At 38.6% G+C, this 20,853-nt stretch overlaps 1 protein-coding gene and 1 long non-coding RNA gene across 2 annotated transcripts in view; one reads left to right on the forward strand and one right to left on the reverse strand.

Moving 5' to 3' along the window:
* Positions 1–20,072, reverse strand: part of dapk1 (death-associated protein kinase 1) — a 61,375-nt gene extending 41,303 nt beyond the window's left edge. The window contains exons 1-2 of the mRNA XM_083526794.1: positions 19,897–20,072; positions 19,225–19,352 (exon numbers count right to left, since the gene is read on the reverse strand). Of these exons, the coding sequence (XP_083382920.1) occupies positions 19,225–19,319 (95 nt within the window). The 5' untranslated portion in view covers positions 19,320–19,352; positions 19,897–20,072. The remainder of the gene's footprint in view (positions 1–19,224; positions 19,353–19,896) is intronic.
* On the forward strand, positions 59–3,528 carry LOC310718161. Its single transcript, XR_014531058.1, has 3 exons — positions 59–234; positions 580–846; positions 1,294–3,528. It is a non-coding gene; the product is annotated as an uncharacterized lncRNA (long non-coding RNA).
* Positions 20,073–20,853: the final 781 nt, after the last annotated feature.

Raw genomic sequence — 20,853 nt, forward strand, 5'->3', positions numbered from 1 at the left:
TGATATCACAGAAATTATTAATTTGGAGATGATTATTCATTCTTGGAGCAACATTTTTTTTATTTATTTTCCACATACCCTAAGCTGATTATACTGAAGAAACAAAAATGATCAATAAAGAAACCCCCCAATGTTTATAAACTCTATTTTAACGAAAACGTTTGTTAACACCACCACACCCATATCTTCAAACTTTGGCACATACAGATGTATAGAATGCCACAGTAAGTAGTAGTACAGTGGTACCCCGCTTATCGACCTTAATCCGTTCCTTAAAACCGGTCGAAATGCGAAAAGGTCGAAGAGCGAATGTACATGCAATATGCAATATACACGCACTAAATTGTTATATTGACCGCTAAATAACACTTTACTATTCACGAATCGAAGTTTAATTTACGATAGATGCTCTCTCCACGACGGCTGAGGCGAGACTGGAAAGATCCTTTCCCTCGCTCCACGTGGGTCGGGGTAAAAAAAAAGGTCGATAAGCGGGCATTTGGTCGTTCAGCGGGCGCAAATTCGGGTCGAAAATTTTTTCGCTAAGCGAAAAGATCGATGTCCAAGCTGGTCGATAAGCTGTAATAGAAATCCTACATACTGTACTGGAACTGAGAACCAAACCTGTTCCTCCATTACAATGCCCCTATGCACAATGTGAGTTCCACAAAAACAAGGTTTGTAAATTTGGCATAATAGACCTTGAGTGTCCTGCATTGAGGCTGACCTCAACTGCACTGAACACCTTTGGGATAAACAGGAACATCAAATGCATGCCAGACCTACTCACTTGACATCAGTGCCTGACATCACTAAGTCATACTTGTGTGAAGCCATCCCATAAGAGTGCTCCTGAGGATTCAGTGACCACGGTTCCTGCCCCTCTCCCCCCCGTGGATCTTCCCACTTCATCCAGGCCTGCCTGGATTGGACTGTAGTTGATGTCAACAGTCTCCTACACTGACTCAGAAATACACTTCGCTTTTGATCATCATCACTGCACCCCGCAACATTGTATACCCGCCACAAATGGACATTCGGTGTAACCCAGATGAGGATGGGTTCCCTCTTGAGTCTGGTTCCTCTCAAGGTTTCTTCCTTATGCCATCTCGGGGAGTTTTTCCTTGCCACAGTCGCCAGTCGCCACCGGCTTGCTCATCAGGGATAAACTTACTCATAAAGAACATATTCATTTTTAATCACCGCATTATCTGTGTAAAGCTGCTTTGAGACAATGTTCATTGTTAAAAGCGCTATACAAATAAAAATTAATTGAATTGAATTGAATTGAAGAGTGGAGCTTTGAGGATGGATTGGACTGTAGTTAAAGTCAACAGTCTCCTACACTGACTCAGGACTACTTTTCGCTTCTGATCATCATCACTGTACCCCGCAACATCATATAACTGCTACAAATGGACATTCGGTGGAACCCAGATGAGGATGGGTTCCCTCTTGAGTCTGGTTCCTCTCAAGGTTTCTTCCTTATGCCATCTCGGGGAGTTTTTCCTTGCCACAGTCGCCACCGGCTCGCTCATCAGGGACAAACTTACACTTATAAAGAACATATTCACTTTTAATCACCACATTATCTGTGTAAAGCTGCTTTAAGACAATGTTCATTGTTAAAAGCGCTATACAAATAAAAATTAATTGAATTGAAGGTTGTTATAACAGTAAAGAGGGAATAATTCTGGAATGGGTTGTTTAGCGAAAAATACATATGGGTGTGATGGTGAAATGCTTCTACTTTTGAACAGTGTTAAAAGATGGATATTTGACATTGGATGACAATGTTTATAGAGGCTTTAATGAAAAAATCTGTTTTACAAATGTTCACCGATTCCTTTGACGCATGTTTTAGACATTTACGATGACATGAGCAGTGTAACAAGGTGAAAGACATTTCCTAACCGTTTAAAGTGTTACTGTGCAATAAATAGAAAGGTGTTAGCTTGCTCTCTGGAGCAATAGGAAACATTTCATTGTTCAGAGTGACCACAGAGTTTAGTGTATGTCTGGTACAAACAGAAACCTCATTTATTATTTACCGCTCTATTCTGTCATTCATATCATGTAACAGTGATGCAACAAAATCCCGATTCACATGAAAGGGATTTTTCCAGAATGTATTAAATACAAGATTTAAAAATAGAACAAAAATAGCCAGTTACCTACTTAACACTATTCGTTTCAATTTGACGAAAAAGCTGTGTACTAAGTATAACGGCTTCTGTTATACTTATTTATTATCCTGATGTACTAAAATGTCTGCATTAAAGTATTTAAAAAAAAAAAAACATTTCGTATAAACTAATTCATTTGACAGTTAGGACTTTTTTATCATGAGCAAGAGTTCAAAAGTGGTAACTGGATCACAAACTTAAACTCTGTAAAAAAATGCGTTTGTCCATTTCAGTTGCAAGGTTATTGCTTAATAATTGCTCAGAGGAAAAAGAACACAAACACAGACGCACAAAACTAGCCCTCATGACCTTCCCAGCTTGGCTTTTGGCAGGAGGACACGGCTGAATGCTTTTGTCAGAGACACTCTTAAATGAGAGTATCAAGGCTTCCTCAGCCGTTGTCGGTTTCCATGGTATTAGTAACATGGAAGGAAAAAGCAGGGATTGCTTCCTTAGTCCACTTCATACAACAAATTGCTGCCAACCCCTGCTGAATTGCAAACTAGCATCACAGGCGGCCCAGCAACCACCTGACAAAAGAGACTGCGTGCTCTTCCCTCATGCGAATCGGCCTGTTAGGGGACCAGTACCCTCTTGAGAGCTATCCAGGTTTGATCTTCGAAGGGAGATGGGGCAAAGCTATCAAGACATCAGTGTGACATGGCTCTTGTGCTCCTAACATTTGGAGCTCCATGGTGATGAAAAGCCTCGTTAAACACGATCCTGTACAATCCTGTACAAAGCGCATCGTTATCAAGCCGAAACTGAGACTGGTACCCGTCCACCTTTAATGGGTCTCCTGGTGTTAAACATAGCTTTATCCATGCGGCTCTAAAGCTATTCCTATGTTAATATTCTAGCCAAAGTCCATATAACAAATATAATGAGCACAGCTGAGAGCAAAATTGGGTCTGTTTTATTTCCTATATTTTTAAAGCCTTTATATGCAATGTGTTACAAAGAGCTCATGGATTTGTGCTATGAAATCAACCATCCTCATCCTAAAATGTTGCCTCATCCTATGGCATGACAAACTATAGTACATTACACTAGTATCAAAGGCCAAAAGTCAAAATCTCAAAGCAGGAAAACTTACAAAATGGCCCAAAAATAATTAAATGAACACACAATTTTAAATAGTTTCATTAAAAGTTCCCACCTCTTTCACTTCATTTAAGATATTTGCTCTCATTCGAAGTTACTGGAGAAATGTAAAAGCAAAAGGTTGCTCAGAGTCCATGGGTACTTCCTCACTCGTATTTTCAAGTAATGGTATTGAACCTCTAGTGCTGGCGAGTTAATGTAATTATGACGATGTAAAAAACAAACAAACCAAAAAAAAGGAATGAGTAGAAAGAAAAACATCAGAGCAAATACAACAGCAAAATATTCAGACGGATGAGTAACATGCAGCGGTTCAAATGAAAGTGTTTCACTGTGGAGGTATCTTAGCCTTGGCAGTCCTATGAGAATCTGAGAGTGCAGCATGGCTGGAGTTATGTTTGATAACGTATTTGTAGCCTGCGAAGAGGAAAAGCTTTTCAAGCACAAAGAGTTAGCTGACACACATTCTTCCGACATAACACGAGCAGAAAATCCCTCTTGCAAACGATACCCGTGGGATCCCCTGAAGAGGCCACAATGAGGTAAACTCAATTGGGCAAAACATAGAACTATGATTAATGATTTCATTAGTGTTAAAGTAAGCAATTTCATCCTTACTTATAATCTCAGAACACGCGAGAAAATGTGATGAGGATTTGAACTACTACAGAACTGTTTTGTCCTTTGTTAAATTTTTCAAGATGGGGCTTCCAACTTTTGCCCACTTTGTCTGAAAGGGAAACTTGAGCTCAACTGTGGGGGAGGGTTGTAGGCAGGGCTGTCAACACCATTTTCTACTTTGTAGTGCTGCTTTCTGTGTACTTTTAGGTGGACTACTTGAGATGCTCCTCAAGCACAGTGAACCCTGACAGATTAGCATTAAACTGCAGTGAGGGCAAAGAGTGCAGTTTATTAGGTATGTTCGGATCCCATACTTTTGCTTTATCATTATTATTATTAATTACACCGGGAAACTATAACTATAAACTAGTTTTTCCAACAAGCCATTTGTATCAATTAATTCATTAAACTTCAACCTCGGTCCATCTTTAACGCAAAGTTCAACTGCTTTCTTGCTAAAAACAAAAGCAAGTTGGACAGATACGTTTTAGTGAGCAATAACTGGATTTCGAGCTTCATATAGATAATTGGCTTGCCTTGTTATGTAAAAAAATAAAAAAAATAAATAAATAAAACAAAACAACTTTTAAATATATTTCTGGTAATATTTCTGTTAAAGTCAATATTAACCTTTAAAAATCTGATTCATTTTTGTCCTCCCAACTTCAGAGCTCCAGCTGAGTATTGTCCAAAACGCTATAATGCATATAAAGCCACACCCCCACCCACATCCCATAAGCAGCTTTCACCTTTTTACACAAAAAAGAGACATGATAATAAAGGAATCTAAGACAAGTCAGGATTAATGTTAAATGAAAGATGCACGGAAGCAGCACATGCATAAAGAGCACATAATATAACGGAATTAGATACCGATAACTGGTTTTGCTCTAATGTGTGGTGATGTCAACAATATCATCAAAAAGCAAAAACATCTTCACATTTCCCAATATATACAGTATATATAGTTGTGGTTGATATTTTTTCTAACAGCGCAACAACAAGGATATTGATTTAGAATCAAAGAATTTCACAAAGTAAAGTAAAGAAATAGTCAAGAACTAGTTTGCAAATAATGTGAGCAAAACACACAGACAACTTAAAAAAACAAAACAAAAAAAAAACAGTGGGTTTTGTGTATAGTATTATGACAATGACATTATGAAATTTTATTGCACAACCAAAATTTGAAATGATGCATGCATTTGAAAACACATCTGATTAATGACTCATGCATATCTCAAGTTTTTCCATTACAAACCTAAAATTCATGTTTCAGATGACAATTTTTCTTCTTAGAGTTAATAACTAATTTTGAGATGTAAAAAAAAAATAAAAAAGTATGCTAAGCTATCAGAAAAAAGGAAAGCAGGGTGCTCTGAATACTAATCCAGAGGACATGCATAATATCTGATCCAGCTTTGCCCTGGCTTACTCTTCGTTCTGGATTTGAATATCATTCTTCCAAACCCCAAACATGAACTCGACCTTGTGCTAAAGCAATTTGTACAAAAAAAAAGATAATGAACAGAACACGGTCAAATGGTGCTGCTTTATGTGAAGTAGAGGAATTGCTTTTCTCCTCTAGCACTGGCAGTGTTCCCCTTCCTGTGTTCTCGACCAATTTTCCCCTCATCTCCATAGTGAAGCATTAGTATTCAGAGCATTGCCGCGGATCACCTGAAATGCAGAGCACAGCGCCTTGCAGCATGTCTACACTCAGACTCGTGTAAAGATAGGACATGTATTCTCTACCAAAATGGAAACCCCACACCCATTTTTAGCACAGAGACTATTTATATGATGATAAAAATAATGCTGAAAGTTCCTACTTGTTTCACGAGGTAATATAATATTTCCATTACCAGATTATGCACTGTAAGATCCCCAATAAGCAGCTGACATGTGCTGACTCAGAATTTTGACCATGTTCCCTAGACTCCTGCTTAGACAAAAAATAAATGAATAAAGGCAGGGCCTGACTCTAAAGGGTCCCATGCTGACCTTAGTTCAAGTCTCAAGGTTTGAGTTTCTCAACACTGGGACTGAAAATATATAAGATAATGAACCGCCTAATCTTTAGCCTCAATCCTGCCATAATCCAAGTCAAAGAATGCGGATGAGCGCTTGAAAACATACACCGAATTCTGCACACAGTGCCAATGAGTCATGACCATGAAGAAAAACGATTGCCAGTACAATGCTGTGGAAATGCTAACTGCAGATTATTTGCCAAGACCCAAGAGCAGATGCTGAAAATAAAACAAAGTACACAGAAAAATCTGCTGTGTAGTTCATTGTGAGTAGGCATTTTATACTACTGGAATGAAATAATCTTTAATGCCATGATGAGGCAATTCTGTTCAAATGGCTGCAGGGTGAAATACTAAAAACATAAAAAATGAAGAGTACACACACTATACTCATTCGCTGAACCATACACCTGCTCAAACCTGTCCTCCTGCTCATTCAATCATTTATCCAATTACCTGGCAAATACATTATGCTTAAAACACACATCACACACATCACACACAATCTAGATGGACACCTGACTTTTCCTGCCAAATGCAGTTCTTCCTGGTAGGGATAATATAGGATGTCTTCATATGTGGTAGCATAACATTTTCCCTTAACATGAACTAGAAGACCCAAACCTGTTCTGTATGGACTACAACAGCAGAAGCCAACATCAGCAAATGTATTTGCCAAAAATGGGAATATGAGGCAACATTGGACACAAAAAACTGTCAGATGGAGATTGGAAAAATGTCACCAGGTCAAAACCCAGAACAACACTGGCTGATTGGATACCTGAATGTGCAATGCTTGTTTTAATGAGTGTATTTCTAAGAATATAATGCTAAATGATTTGTCTTCAATTCCATACAACTATTTATCGTTACTTGTGCCGTGATTTTGGAATGTGTACCTGCCGTTACATGTTTGTTCCCAGGACGACTGTAGACGTTCTATTTTCCCCATGAGCCTGAGACGCTTTTTCACTATCTGGCAATCGAACGTCATGCGAGCTTAGAAAAGCAACTGTGGGAGTCGAGCTTCGGAGATCACATAGGCTCCCCTTTCACGTCGGCTGCAGATAACATATCAAGCGGTTATGCGTTGGGACAAAGGTGTGCAGTAAACCTTTACAACACATGGAGACGCATATTCTCATCAGACACATCCACATTGTAAGACTAGCTTGAATGACAGACACTGCGATATTAAAGACACACCAGAAACATTGCCACAGTCAGTCAGGCACCAGATGTATGATAAAAAGCTTTTTGATTTTCTGGTGTTTTCTTCTTGAGTTACTGTTCAGAGAACCTTGTTATTGTTATATCTGTTGTCCTGATCACATCACAGATAAGGCAATGTACACTTCTTGTAATATTTTATTATAGTCCTTCGATTTATCCCCCCACATATAAATCACACCGTCTGGGTTTTGACCCCTACGAGTTTCATGACAAAGCTGCTTTTGTGTTGGCCCGCCACTGCCCCGTCATGGTTCCTCAGTGGGGTGCCAGCATGGTCAACACACCACCAGCCCCCCACAACCCATTGAATACAAAAAGCCTAAAAACTCTACACACCGATTGTGCAAGGTGATGTCTATGATTAATATCAAGTCATGAATCAACACATGAGTCTCCATTTGGTTCAATCCTCACACCTCTGAATGCTACATGGAAAGGAAACACCTGGCACTGTGTACTGTTTCGCCAGCATTGTATCCGCTTCTCTTCACGTCTCTATGAGCAAGTTTTTTTTTTTTGTTCAGGCTGGCACTGTTAATTAAAAAAAAAAAAAAAGAAAAAGAAAGCTTTGTGTCTGTGGCAATGCTCAGACAAACAATTTCCCCTTCCAATGTACTATCTGTGAATTTTCTCAGGCATTCTACAGAGACTGTCAGTCTCGAATTGTCCTCCAATCACACACACAAAAAAAGCTTTGGTGCTTGATTGACGTGATTCTCAGAATGATGAGCTGAATGATTTTCAGCCAATCCTTTTTTAAATATCGCTCAATAATTACGAGCAAAAAATGAGCGAATAGGAGTTTCTTTAGATTCTATACATTTCAATAAATGACACGCATACAATACATACACGCAGAAAATAAAAGCTGACATTGCTACATCATCGGGTAGATGAGAGCATCGAGTGTGATCGAGTGTGTGTCCATATGCACACAGTCAACAACACAGAAAACTATGATTATTCGCTTGCATGAGGATCGGCTCACTGCAAGAACTCCTACCTCATTGCTCATGGTGTTGAAATATCACATCATATCATATGTCTGCTCTGCTAGGATGACTTTGAAGAATGTAGGAGAAAAATGCAGAAAATATTCCACCATATTAGCCCACTTACAGATTTGCAATGTAGCAGCGCTTGTTTAGGGGATTTTCAGCTTAACTCGCACAATTTTCAACGGCACCCCTAAGAAGCTTTGCGTCAAAAAGCATTCCAATTATGACAAAAATGCACATTTTAAAATCAAGTGGTGTTTAATGAGTTAACAGAATTGGACTTTAATGTAACAAGCAGTACTGATGTGATTTTTGCCAGTGCACAGTCACAGATTTCTTATCACTGATCAACACATTTATCAAAAAAGATGAATCAATGTGCTGTATACAGCAAATATGATACATTATAATGCACAATGTGCTAGAAACTGCCCATGCATTGAAAACGTTACATTGTATGGACTATTCATCTTTGTAAGCATGTCTATTTAAAGGTTTTATGTGAATGTATATGTTTTACCATTATACATAGCCATTATTTTGTTGCATTTTGCTAGTTTTTGGGGTGTTTATTGTTATTTAAACAGGTCAGCTAACTGTCTTCCTGTATTCTTTCTGTTTTATAAGTGCAAGTAGCATGTATGACAAATAGCATTGGGTTTTGCTTATGCTTTTGCCATTGACTTGCCTCGAAATTCCTCTGCTTCGTCTGTGCATTAGATAATACATTCCAAAATAATGACTAATTACATTGTACTCTTCCCTTTTTAGCTAATGCTAAATTAGCTAGTCATTGTGGTTCCACTGGTCTGAGATGTTTTTCGGATGACCATTGTTGTAAAGAGTGAGTTACTGTAGCCATTATGTCAGTTTAAATGAGCCTTGGCTATTTTGTTGTTCTCCAACCATTTTGTGTAAACTCAGAATATTGTTGTGTGTAATAATCGAACAATCATGCAAATCTAAGAGATCATCCATTTCTGAAATACTCATACCAGCCCATCTGGTACAACAGCCCATGTACAAGCAAACAGGCACTAAGATCCAATTTATTCCCTTATTGGTGATGCTGATGCAAATTGATTGGCTGTAATACTGTTCAATTCTGTAGGAGGACCACCCATAAAGCTATTCCTTTTTTTATTTTTGTCACGCTGAAGAGAGGATATTCTGTGTTACACAAGTGGAACAAATCAAGTCTTGTGGCAATGAGAGAACCTCAAAGCATGTCTTTCCTTTACATCGAGCAGCCTGCTAGCACTGAATAGTCTGAGGAATGTACCAGTTAAAAACTATTGGCAGACACTCCTTCTGTTCTTACAGCATAAGCTGCTGATAATATTTCCAGATGAGCAGTTGAAGGAAAAATAACACAATGCATTATGTACTAATGGGGCTTGAAGTCCTGGATAATTTATGACCAGTTAAAGTCCAATCATATAAACAATTCCTAGAAAATTGTTGCATTGCAAAAGAATTGCGGAAATGTCCAAAAATACCCTGGAGCAAAATTCAGCAAACAAACAAGGTATGACAACAGCCTGAGGCACAGGAGTTCATACCCCGAGTATCAAATCATAAAATAACTGCTCTGACATAGCTCGTTAAACATCATGCTAGATCGGACAATAGTAGGAGAAATTCTCAAATCTTAACTCCTCTATCTCTAATTACAAGGCCTGGGTTCAGTTCCTCACCTTATCATAATGACCCCAGGTCCTATATTGGGGTTCTTTTTGGACATGCATGGCCTGAATTAATGGTTTACTTGCGTGAGTCATTTTGATTCATTAGCGGAAAATGAGTGTAGGAGGACGGTTCAGCGAGAGCAGATCCTGAGCTGGCTAATCTGTGCGCCAAAGCCACGCGCATTATGCAACGACTCCCGAGTAACCAAGGAAACCGTGATGTGGTGGAGCACACACATACACACAACATTTTTTTGCTAAAGACAAAATCTTGGTGGGATTTACTAGGGGCACATGCAGTCTAGCAGCAGGAGTTGATCTCTTATGCTACTTACAAGGCTGGCTGCGTGTGTGTATGTGTGCACGTGTGTGTGTATGTGTGCGCTTGCGTGTGTGCGCACGTGTATGTGTGTGCTTTTAGCTTCCCCCTTTTCACCACTTTGCAAGCAAAGATGAAATCCTAAATAAAACTTCCCCTACTGCAGCTAAAAAAAATGCTTAAATGCCTTTTTTTTTGCACACAGGCAAGTCTCTTTCAGGAACTGAAACTCAGAGGAGTTCCACATAATTCGCTATATTAACCCTTGATCTGTGCTTAATGCAAAAGGCTTGTAATAAGTGTGTGGACCATAGCAGTGTGCCTGGTGCGTTGCATATTTAGAAACTACTTCCAGAGTCAAAGGATGGATTTTCACTCAGGGTTCAACTGAATTCTATGGAAGCCCGTTTCCGCCACTGAATAAAAAAAATAAAAAATAAAGATTATTGTGACTTTTTATCTCACAATTCTGCCTTTTTTTCCTCACAATTGCAAGTTTAAAGCTCATTTGAGACATTTTCTGGCAAAGCACATAATAGGCTTCCGTAAAGGATTATCTTGCCAAAGAGTTAATATGGCCAAATCTTGTTGTCAGGAAAATGGCATAAAAAGCTCTGTTTACAATAAAAAGGTAACCTCCATATTCTGTAAGAATCACATCTCATGGTTTCCTATGGTGCTTTGCCAGTAAATGTCGCAAATTATTTAAAAACTACCAACTGGGAGGGAAAAAAAGTCAGAATTCTGACTTTAAAACTCGCAATTTGGGATCGAAATCTCGAAATTCTGACATTTTCCCCCTGCAATTCTGACTTTTTTTCTCGGAAGTGCGAGTTTATAACTCACAATTCTGGCAAAAAACAAGTCAGAATTGTGTGATAAAAAGTCGCAATAAAATGTTTTTAATTTTTTATTCAGGGCTTCTATAACGGGCTTCCATAAATTCTGCACACCCTTGGTAGAATGCCAGGGCGTCCATAAATTCCAGACACTCGCTCTGTGTCTGATATTGCGCAAACACACCATGTCAGAGGTAAACATGGTGTGTGAATTTCAACATAGGTGAGTCATGCGCTTTCAGAAGGTGTAAAGCAAATCCTACAGTAACAGAACAGAATATTTCATTTTTGATTAATGAGCTATATGATAATTACATTTTAACCTGATATTAAATGTGATTGGTTCAGGTTCAACATAGTCACGTTTGCTATTACAAAAGACTGAAAACACGTACGTAACCAGGTGATTGTAACCTTTTTAATTGACTTATTATTCCCTGAAATATTTCTAAAAGTGGAGTGGAATTGTAAGTGGAAACAGTACTGACATAATTAATATTGGTTCATTTTCTTTTCCATCACCATGACCTGGCATTCTACCAGGGGTGTGCAGACTTATTATATCCATTGCACATAAAAACTCTCACACTCTGAGTTTAAAGCTCAAAACCCAATATTTTGAAATGTTGGTTTATGCTGAGGAGCAGAACCTGTGTGGGCAAAGGGAAGTAATTTTTACACCCTCTAATGACATCTAGCAATATCTCCAACTGGTGGCAGTTTTTGTTGACTATTTCAAACACTTAGTGTTGCTGTGGAACTGGATTACTTTTAAACAGGAGTTTTGCAGTTAGTTGATTAGTTATTGGTATAAAAACTATATTCAGATTAAAATAAAATATTTTACCTATACCCAAATTCAGGGACTGCTCTCAAAATCATAAAAAAAAAAAAAATTAATAATTAATTGATTTAATTAATAGGGTTGAGAGCAGTGCTCTACAGAAGGTCATTTAAGATCTTATACTCCGACCCAAGTCAAGCATTCAGGTGTTCATTGAGACCACTTTGTGCACAGAAACAACATCATGCTGGACAATGGGTCTCTTAGTTCAAGTGCAGGAGAAATTGTAATGCTACTACATCCAAAGACATCCTATATATTTACGTGCCTTGTGGTAAATGTTTTGGGGAAGAACCACATATACGGTAGCTGGAAAAGTCGGGTGTTCCAATACTTTTGAACATATAGTGTGAAAAGAAAGTAAAGATGCAAGACAAAGAAATAATATAGTTCTCAACATAAGTCACACAACATTACTGTAACAGAAGTGGACAAACCAGTAGTCCATGCTCTCAGGTTGTGTAAATTTCATGTCCAGGCTGTTCTTTTTATATGTAGTTACCTGGCAGAAAAGCAGTTCTAACAATCAGAAAAAAATACTCCTGTCACCAGCTATTCAGACACAAATAACATCGTTTCATAACCTTTGACAAACAACTTGCTGCAAAGAGCTCAAGTATATACACTGTAGCAAGTAATGCCATATGTTCAGCAATTACAGTCAAAATGTTGGACAATGTTGTATGGTTTTCAGGGGTGTATTCTGAGAGTTAGCATTGGGCTGGTTAATTTGACCATTGTACATGTGAAAATTGCAAAATGGACAACAGTAGTAAAATTGAGGACAAAGCAAACACAGAGTTGTGCATTTATTTATTTATTTATTTATTTATTTCAAGAGGCCTTTAACATGGCAGTGGAATGTAATTTACTCCTTTCCTGTGGATTTAATAACACAAAGCTCACAATATAAAAAAAAAAAAAACAATGAGTCAGCTATGTGATGGAGGTGGGGGGGAATTCACCCTTCAAACACAGGCTTTCACTTGTAACTTCATCAAACTGGTAAAACTAATTACAAAATTAGCATTGGTGGATGCTTCATGCTTTTAAATGAGCTTGGAGGAAGAGTGTGTGGTGTGCTCAGCCGTTTCAATCAGCATGAGGCGAGCCAGGGAGAGCGAGGCTAATCAGGGATGAGCCACAGATGCACGTGCTGAACCGATTGCAAAAAACGTGGGGGTGGGAAGTCTGGTTAAAGTGACAGCAAAAGGGGGTAAAGCCATAAAGGTGCCTTTAAAAGGGCCTCGAGGAGGCCTGTATGCTCACTGTTAAAACATGCTCACAGAGACATTATGCAGCTTTCAATATCTGCCATGCATTTTGTATTGTTTTTGACACCTGAGGGAAGAGTTCCTGCAAATGAAAACAATGCTGATTTATAATCCTTGATAATCCTATGATGAAGCATTTTTTCACCCTTATCTACAGAGCGGTCTTTTTCAAAAATGACCCCAGCAACATTAGGGATGAGGGCTTATCGAATGGCATTTGAAAAACATGTAAATCAAATGCTGTGGCCATCAAGGTTACCTGACTTCAACTCCCATGAACAACTTTGAACTGAGGAGTTATACCTCCATCATCAGCATCAAAAAGCCAAGTGAGGTGATGATATTTGAGAGAATGCTGCGCAACCCTTGGGTTAGCGTTACAGCAATACAGATCCTAAACTCTTGTATGTACCTAATGCATTGAAGCTGTTTGGGTGGCTTGTTAAACCCTTAACTTTGACAGAAAATGAAAGCGTATGAAATAGGGGAAGGAAGTGGAGCTTCAAGGAAATATCTGTTAGTTGGCTCATCTCTTGCATTATTCAGGAGAAACATCTCTAAGTGACAAAATGCTCTAGTGCTTTCAGTGCACTTTCAGATGATTTAACAGAGATCCAATGCAAACTGAAGGATGGCTGGCAGGTGTGATAATATTAAATAATATGATCAACAATATAAATCTGAATAGCCATTTTTTCATATAGGAGGAAAATATCGTTACTTCGCACAATCATACTGTAGACACAGCAAGTTTTCTGTTTTTATCATTGAGGCCTTCACTCTGATGTATTGCTTTGTGTTTGGACTGGGTGAAACAGTGTATTCTAAAATTGCACAGTATGATAAGGGACATTACAATTCCTACAACGGATAAATCAGTACACTCAATACTAAAAAAAAACTCATTTGTATAACCTGAATGAGAATTAACCCTACAAATTGTCTTTTTATAAGCCAAAGACTGCTCTGTGTCTTATAAGACAGTGAATTCCTGCTACTCCACATCACTCCCACTGTAGCTTAGCAACAACGTTACCACTGCGATCGGCCTCTTGTGCGGGAAGCCGTACTGTTACTGAATATTAATAAATCAGTATGTTTGATTTCATACCCTGTGGTCAGGCCACTTTGTCGCACTTAAAACTTGAGCTATCAATTGCGGTCACGATCGCAAACGTGATTCATCACTCGCTGTCAAACATCCTGAGGGAATGCGCTCGTTTTCCACTGCTCAGGTTTGACAAGGTGTGAATATGCTTTAACCTGACGGGTGACGTTGTCTTCATGACTCTTTGGATAATGTGACAAAACAGCTCCATCAAGCACCTGGCGCAAGGTGATCAATGACGATGATGATGTCGCCATAAAACGTTCTGCCGAAACACACACAGCATTGATTTATGGCGGTGCAGGGTCTTTAAATAGGTGACAATCGTGCAGTTATGGAACTCCAAGTTATGATCCTGCAATGCTCAGTGTCATGTCATGAGACACACTCTGACTATTGATTGCATGACAGGATGTGTGACTCATATAAACACACACTTCAACAATTTATAAAATGCTGAGTGTTGGTACTTTATATGCCAAGTGTGGGTCACTGCAAGAAGACAAAACGTACCGTGTACTGGCACACACAGACACACACTCGTACATGTCTCCTGTGTCTAAGCTTACGGCAATTCCTTTGTGACCAAGCTCTTCATTAATCACAGTAGACTGGAGTTGGGCACAATGGCCTTCGTCTGGGCCTTTTGATTATGCTGTCAGTTTACACCTAAACAGCCCAAGCCTGGAACAAACCACCCAATGATTATAAAAAGGGGGTGTTGCTCCTAAGCGTTCAGTTGCCTCAGGGCTGCGTTTGCCTGATGCTGTGTTAATAGTAGATGGAAAGTTTGAAATCCTGCATTTGATGGCTAGTGTGATGGCAAAAGAAAAATTGACATTTGTAAGTTCTTAGAAGTCAAATGGCAAACATATGACAATGATGAATGACAGGTTCAGTTCAAAATGTATTTATTTCTATATCCTTCTAACTTCCCTGTAAACTTTCCCATAGCTGAAAACTGGGGACACGTAACATACAATATCTTCATGATATCTCAACACTCATTCTTTAAATCTAAAAATGATTAGCTTTAGATTATGCAGATTATCCGGTGTGCAAGTCCCTGTGAATAAGCTGTTACTATGGAAATACTAACATACCATGAGTGCATTAAAATAAAACCTTAAATCTTTGTTAAAAAAAATGTTCAAAACAGAATTTGTTTGATTTCAAGCTGGAACTACTGTCCGCAGCAGGCTATTATAAAATATTTAAGACACTGAACAATTCACATTGTGAATTAGGAACGGTACAGTGGTACAAGGCTAAAACTTGACATTTTCAATAAACAATACATGTTTAAGTGCCTGTTAAACAGCCTCTACAGTAACCAAATCTGGAAAAGCTATTGTATAGTTTGATCCATCAAAAATGATGAAATCATGCTATTAGTTCAAGTGAATACCAATCAACTCAGACAATTTACTGTTTACTGTTCATACGCATCCTTGTATATACTTTTCTTTATATATTTTATATAGTTCATACTATTTATTTTTATTTATCTACCTTCTTTTTTTTTTTCCTTGGGTTATTTTCTTCTCATTCTATTCCCTCATGAAAAAAAAACGTCATAAAAAGCATTTTACTTCATGTCGTACTCTGAATGTATGTGTCAAATAAAAGATTTGATAGTATAAAGCCAACCTTAATAATGATTGTTAAGCCATTTATTGTGAAATCAATATATTATATGTATTACTTCACACACTAGTAGGAAATTCAAATACTGTATGAAGGCTGAAGGCTAAATCCTCTCTCTCTCTCTCTCTCTCTCTCTCTCTCTCTCTCTCTCTCTCTCTCTCTCTCTCTCTCTCTCTCTCTCTCTCTCTCTCTCTCTCTCTCTCTCTCTCTCTCTCTCTCGTATTTGACATGCTTGGCTGATCAGTGCTTACCCTTCACACTAGATTTGTTTCAAAAGAAAATGATTTCTCTCTCTTTCTTTTTTTATCTCGCCCACAGAGGAACAGGCAGTTACACATACACAGATTTCTGAATAAGTAAAATCGACCATAATCTCAGTACAGAGCTAAACAGATTGTTAATGGAAACACTGGATAAATTATTAGCCACACTACACACTGGTTTGTAGAAATGTTTATCTGAATGGATCAAAAATTGTCCTGTATTCACCCCCTGCCATAGTCCACAGATTAAGTCTGATACAAAACTATTTATGGAATTAAAAATTTTAAAAAGTGACAATTGATCTTCATTCATAGTTGAAATTCTAATAAATTAAAATAAATTTTTAGCTTACTGGTCAGTTAAACATTCACCAAACATCTACCTCTCCAGAAAGCAACTATATCCAGCCTTCCAAGCATCAGATCCTTAGCATATATCAGTTGTAGTTCACCAGAAGGATGTAAGCATGTTTAACGGGGTGGGGGATTCCCTTCATTTGAAAAATCAAGACTCTAGCATGCACTCTGCAAGAGGAACTCCGTCTTTGCATCTTCTGCATATCATTACAAGATGTCAATATTATCGAGGCTTTCACTCTTTGTGTCTGAATCTCATAATCTATAATGGAGATATGCCTTCAAAACCTTTGACAAAATATTATCCAGGTGTATTTTTTCTCTCTCTGTACATTACACAACCTGCTACAATAATGCAGAAAAAGAAAATTGTACAATAAAAATTAAACAATTGATGAGAGCAGAATTTTTGATGAGAAATTTGGCAGGGAACCAATTTGTCCCGCCACATTGATTCGGTCTTTCCACTGCTTTTAGTTTTGTGCATTCTGCATCTCTTTTGTTGCCATTAAAACAGGATCTGTTGTGTAATATGGTCAATACTCCCCCCCAAGAAAGAAAGTGGTATGATTGTACATTCAGTAAATCCTTATCAAGGTGACAAGCTGACAAAAAAAATCCCTTTTGCAATCGCAAAAAAGCGAAAGCTGGTCGTAATTCCAGCACCGTGTCCAAGTAGCAATTCGGCCCATATCCATGAATGCCCTTGCAAACTGAGGTGTCCCAAACCTTTTGGTTCTCTTCTCCAACAGAGGGAAGAGGTTTTACAAAGTCTATTTGCAAAATCAAAAAAACCCTATTTAGTCTTCAGTGTTTACCCTGGATGTAGTCTCTTAGAACCCATCAAAAAACCTGTGTGTTCAATCTGGGGGACAGGCATGAGCATATAGATGCTATCATTAAAGATAAATCAGAAGCCCAAAGCGAAACCACAAACAGTGACTGTTGGAATTGCATTTTCGTACTTCCTATGACCCTGAGATTTGTAGAAAACGTAAACAAATCACCTTAGCAAGTCCAATCCCTGCAGGTTTGGGGCAATGCTCAGTGTTGGGATCGAAACCCACATCCTTCTGATCACTTGCATACTTGTGGTCTGCTATATTTAATAAGGGTGACAGACCTCCTTGGTAAGCTTACAGATTTTGGAAGGATCTACTCATGTCTGGCTAGGCATGATTACTGTATCTTAGCACAAGCCCATCTGTGGCTAAAAAAAAAGTGCACAAGACGACTACATTCAATACTAAGACCTACAGACAGATCAGAGCACTGTTTGAGGACAGGTTAGTAAATATACAGATGCACAAAGATAAAGTGCCTATCAGAAGTCCACATTTGAGGGCTATATCAAAAATGCAACGGTTCAAGACACACCATTGATACTTTTCTATGATCCAATATAGAGAACATACAAAACATCAATAGGCTGAATGCGTTCACATAGCCTGTGATCAACGTTTATTTAAATATGCCAAAAAGAAACATTTAACTTCGCAACTAGCTGTGAGAAATAGGAGAGTGTGACAGACCGAGAGAAGGCATGCGTATCATTTCCTCCTCACTGTAATCAAATACAGTCCTGTAGTTTCCCTATTACTCTGCTCAATGCAACAACTTCCACAGCTCTAACGGCCATACTGAGTCGCTAACACATTTCAGGGCAGATTCATGAAGATACAAGCTTGCATTTTGGAAAGAGTGAGCTCAAGAGTCTTTAAGCATCAACGAACGGGCACAGTACCACTTATCCCACACTATATCAAAATGTAGGGCATTTTCCTCTCTCTATAAGCTTTTGCATGAGAGATGGTACACAAAACATTCCTTTTCAACATATAGAGTCCTATTTGCTGCAGCCCACTATACGACTAGCTTCATGTGGCCTGAGCAACACCACCCACATGCCTGGCAATAAGTGAGAATGCACAGGCTCGTGATATTGTGATATTCAACTGCAGAGCCTTACCCTGTCTCCAATCACACATGACAAGGTTTCACTAGAAACACAGCCTGCATGATTATACAAACACAATGATCGGGTGGCCTATGGGAGGTCACCTTAGCAGAGGAAGCTTATTCGTGGCCAATTATTTGGTACACTTCCAGACAGTAAACCCATAATATAAGTGACAGTGAATGATAACCGAAGGTTTTCATTTGAAGAGCATTAACAAAATACACCCAATCCAAGCTGATGCGTACAATATTAAAACAAAATATGACTAGAACACAAGCCAAATTAATAAAGCCTGTCAGATAGCTAGGACACCATTCCTTCTTATACAGTCACATACATCATAGGAGGTCATCTTCAATGTTCAAGAATCCAGGAGCTTTCAAAGCTTCTCTCACAACCCTGTAATGGTCCATTATTGGTTGATCTCATTCTCGCAACTGAAGATGACAAACAAAACCAATAAATCTTGCAATCTCCATTATGAATTTGTTCTCAATTTTCCGAACTATCTTTTATAAACAGAGCGACAAATCGTAGTGGATAAGATGTTGTACCTCAATCTGGAGAGCTATTCCACGATCCTCAAAACCTCCAACATTCAAGACTACGCATGTAGTATTAAAATAGATCCATAATCAAAATATAACTCAGAGCTCTAAGGTTCTCCATACAACCTAATAGTGTAAGCTCACACAAAACACACCTCATCCAAAAGGTCTAAAGGCACATTTTTGACATATTTGTGCTTACCTTCCAAGCTCATCTCCAATCTCGTAATGCTCCTCCACGTTCTCCTGGTTGAAGGCGGTCATGGTGCTGGGCGCTTCCATCACCTGCACCCTCATGATAGCTTACATCGAAACCTACTCATGTTCGACCTAAAAGAAAAATACACAGGAGGGAAAAATTAACAAGGAAAAGGGAGATCTCTCATTTCTTTCTCCCAATGTATATTCATAATACCGGCCTGGAGCTCGATCACTGCCAGTTTGGAGACGTTTTTTTTTTTTTGACGATCTATACATTAGAATGAACAAATGAAAGGTATTATGGGATGTTTTCTAAAAGATGTATGTTGGAGCTATTTCAACCATCCAGTTGCCTAGTGAACACGATTAGGCGCAAATACACGCACGGAAAGACGTGTGTGTGCGAGAAACAGCTGCGGCTGTAACACTACAACCACACGATCAACCGCGACATACGCATCTACATTATAGCCATGTCGATCTGCAGTTGGAAACAATCTGACATTTATTTATATTAAACGCAAGTTACACACCATATGGTGCGTTTAGTGGAAACCAAACAAACGCAGTCGTATTCATCATGACACTTAAGTAACCTCGGATCGGCTCACCCGGAACACTGCCCATTACATCTTAATAAAGACAAACATGTAAAAAATAATAAAACATTTACCTCCAATCCCCCGCAGTGATCAGTGCTCAAAAAACGGGGAAAGTCCGCTGTAATGCGTTAAAACCCGCATACCGTCCGAAAGAGACACGAAAATGCCATGTTGAAGGAAATGGGAGGCTTCTTACAATGTAGGTGTGCGGCGGCGGTGCCTGAGCAGGGAAACGATGCACGGTGCTTCGGCCTGCAGGGGGCGGCATTGTGCGGCATTACATTATTTGCATACAGTAATACTATGTCAAACCAGTCTACAGGTGCACCAGGAATGGGCACAATTACTGTCTTTCTGTGCTAGAAGGATGCTCGTTCATTCCACTTCAATTCAGATTTCATGTAAATACATGCATTTAGCAATAAACCTCGTCCACTAAGAGCTTGCACAGAAATCAATATGGAGATTTCTATCCCCAATGATCAAGCCAAAATGAGGACAGTGAAAGGGGGGGACCCTCCAGGATGACACAAGTAGAACCCTTAAGAGGAAAGTAAATTCCCAGGATTAACACAGATCCAAATATTGGACCTATTAACACCTTTTCATAGCATGGGTTGTAACCCACCTCATTTACAAAACACTTTTGGTAAAAAGCAAATTAAATATTTGTTCAATATTTATTTTGTTAAACACGATATGTTTAATGTCCCCCTCTTGAGCTTTTTCAAATTTTGTCCTGTTATACAATCAGTAATTAAATTGAGGTTTTTCAATTTTGTTTTGATAAAATATCTAATGCGTGCACACATACACAAAACTATACATGCACAAACACAGGCAAAGTCTTGTTTTCACTCCTCTGTTTCAATATATGCCTTGAACAACTGAAAGAAGTTGTTGACTATAATGTATTGCAATAATCAAAATTAAATAAAAGCATGTAGAATGTGGTACATTTCACTGGAAAATGCTTTTGCTTATATATGGATACTCATATATTTTTGCTTATCCATCTTGCCAATCAA

Source organism: Silurus aristotelis (genome assembly GCF_946808225.1).
Source record: "Silurus aristotelis genome assembly, chromosome: 23".
Lineage (NCBI taxonomy): Eukaryota > Metazoa > Chordata > Actinopteri > Siluriformes > Siluridae > Silurus > Silurus aristotelis.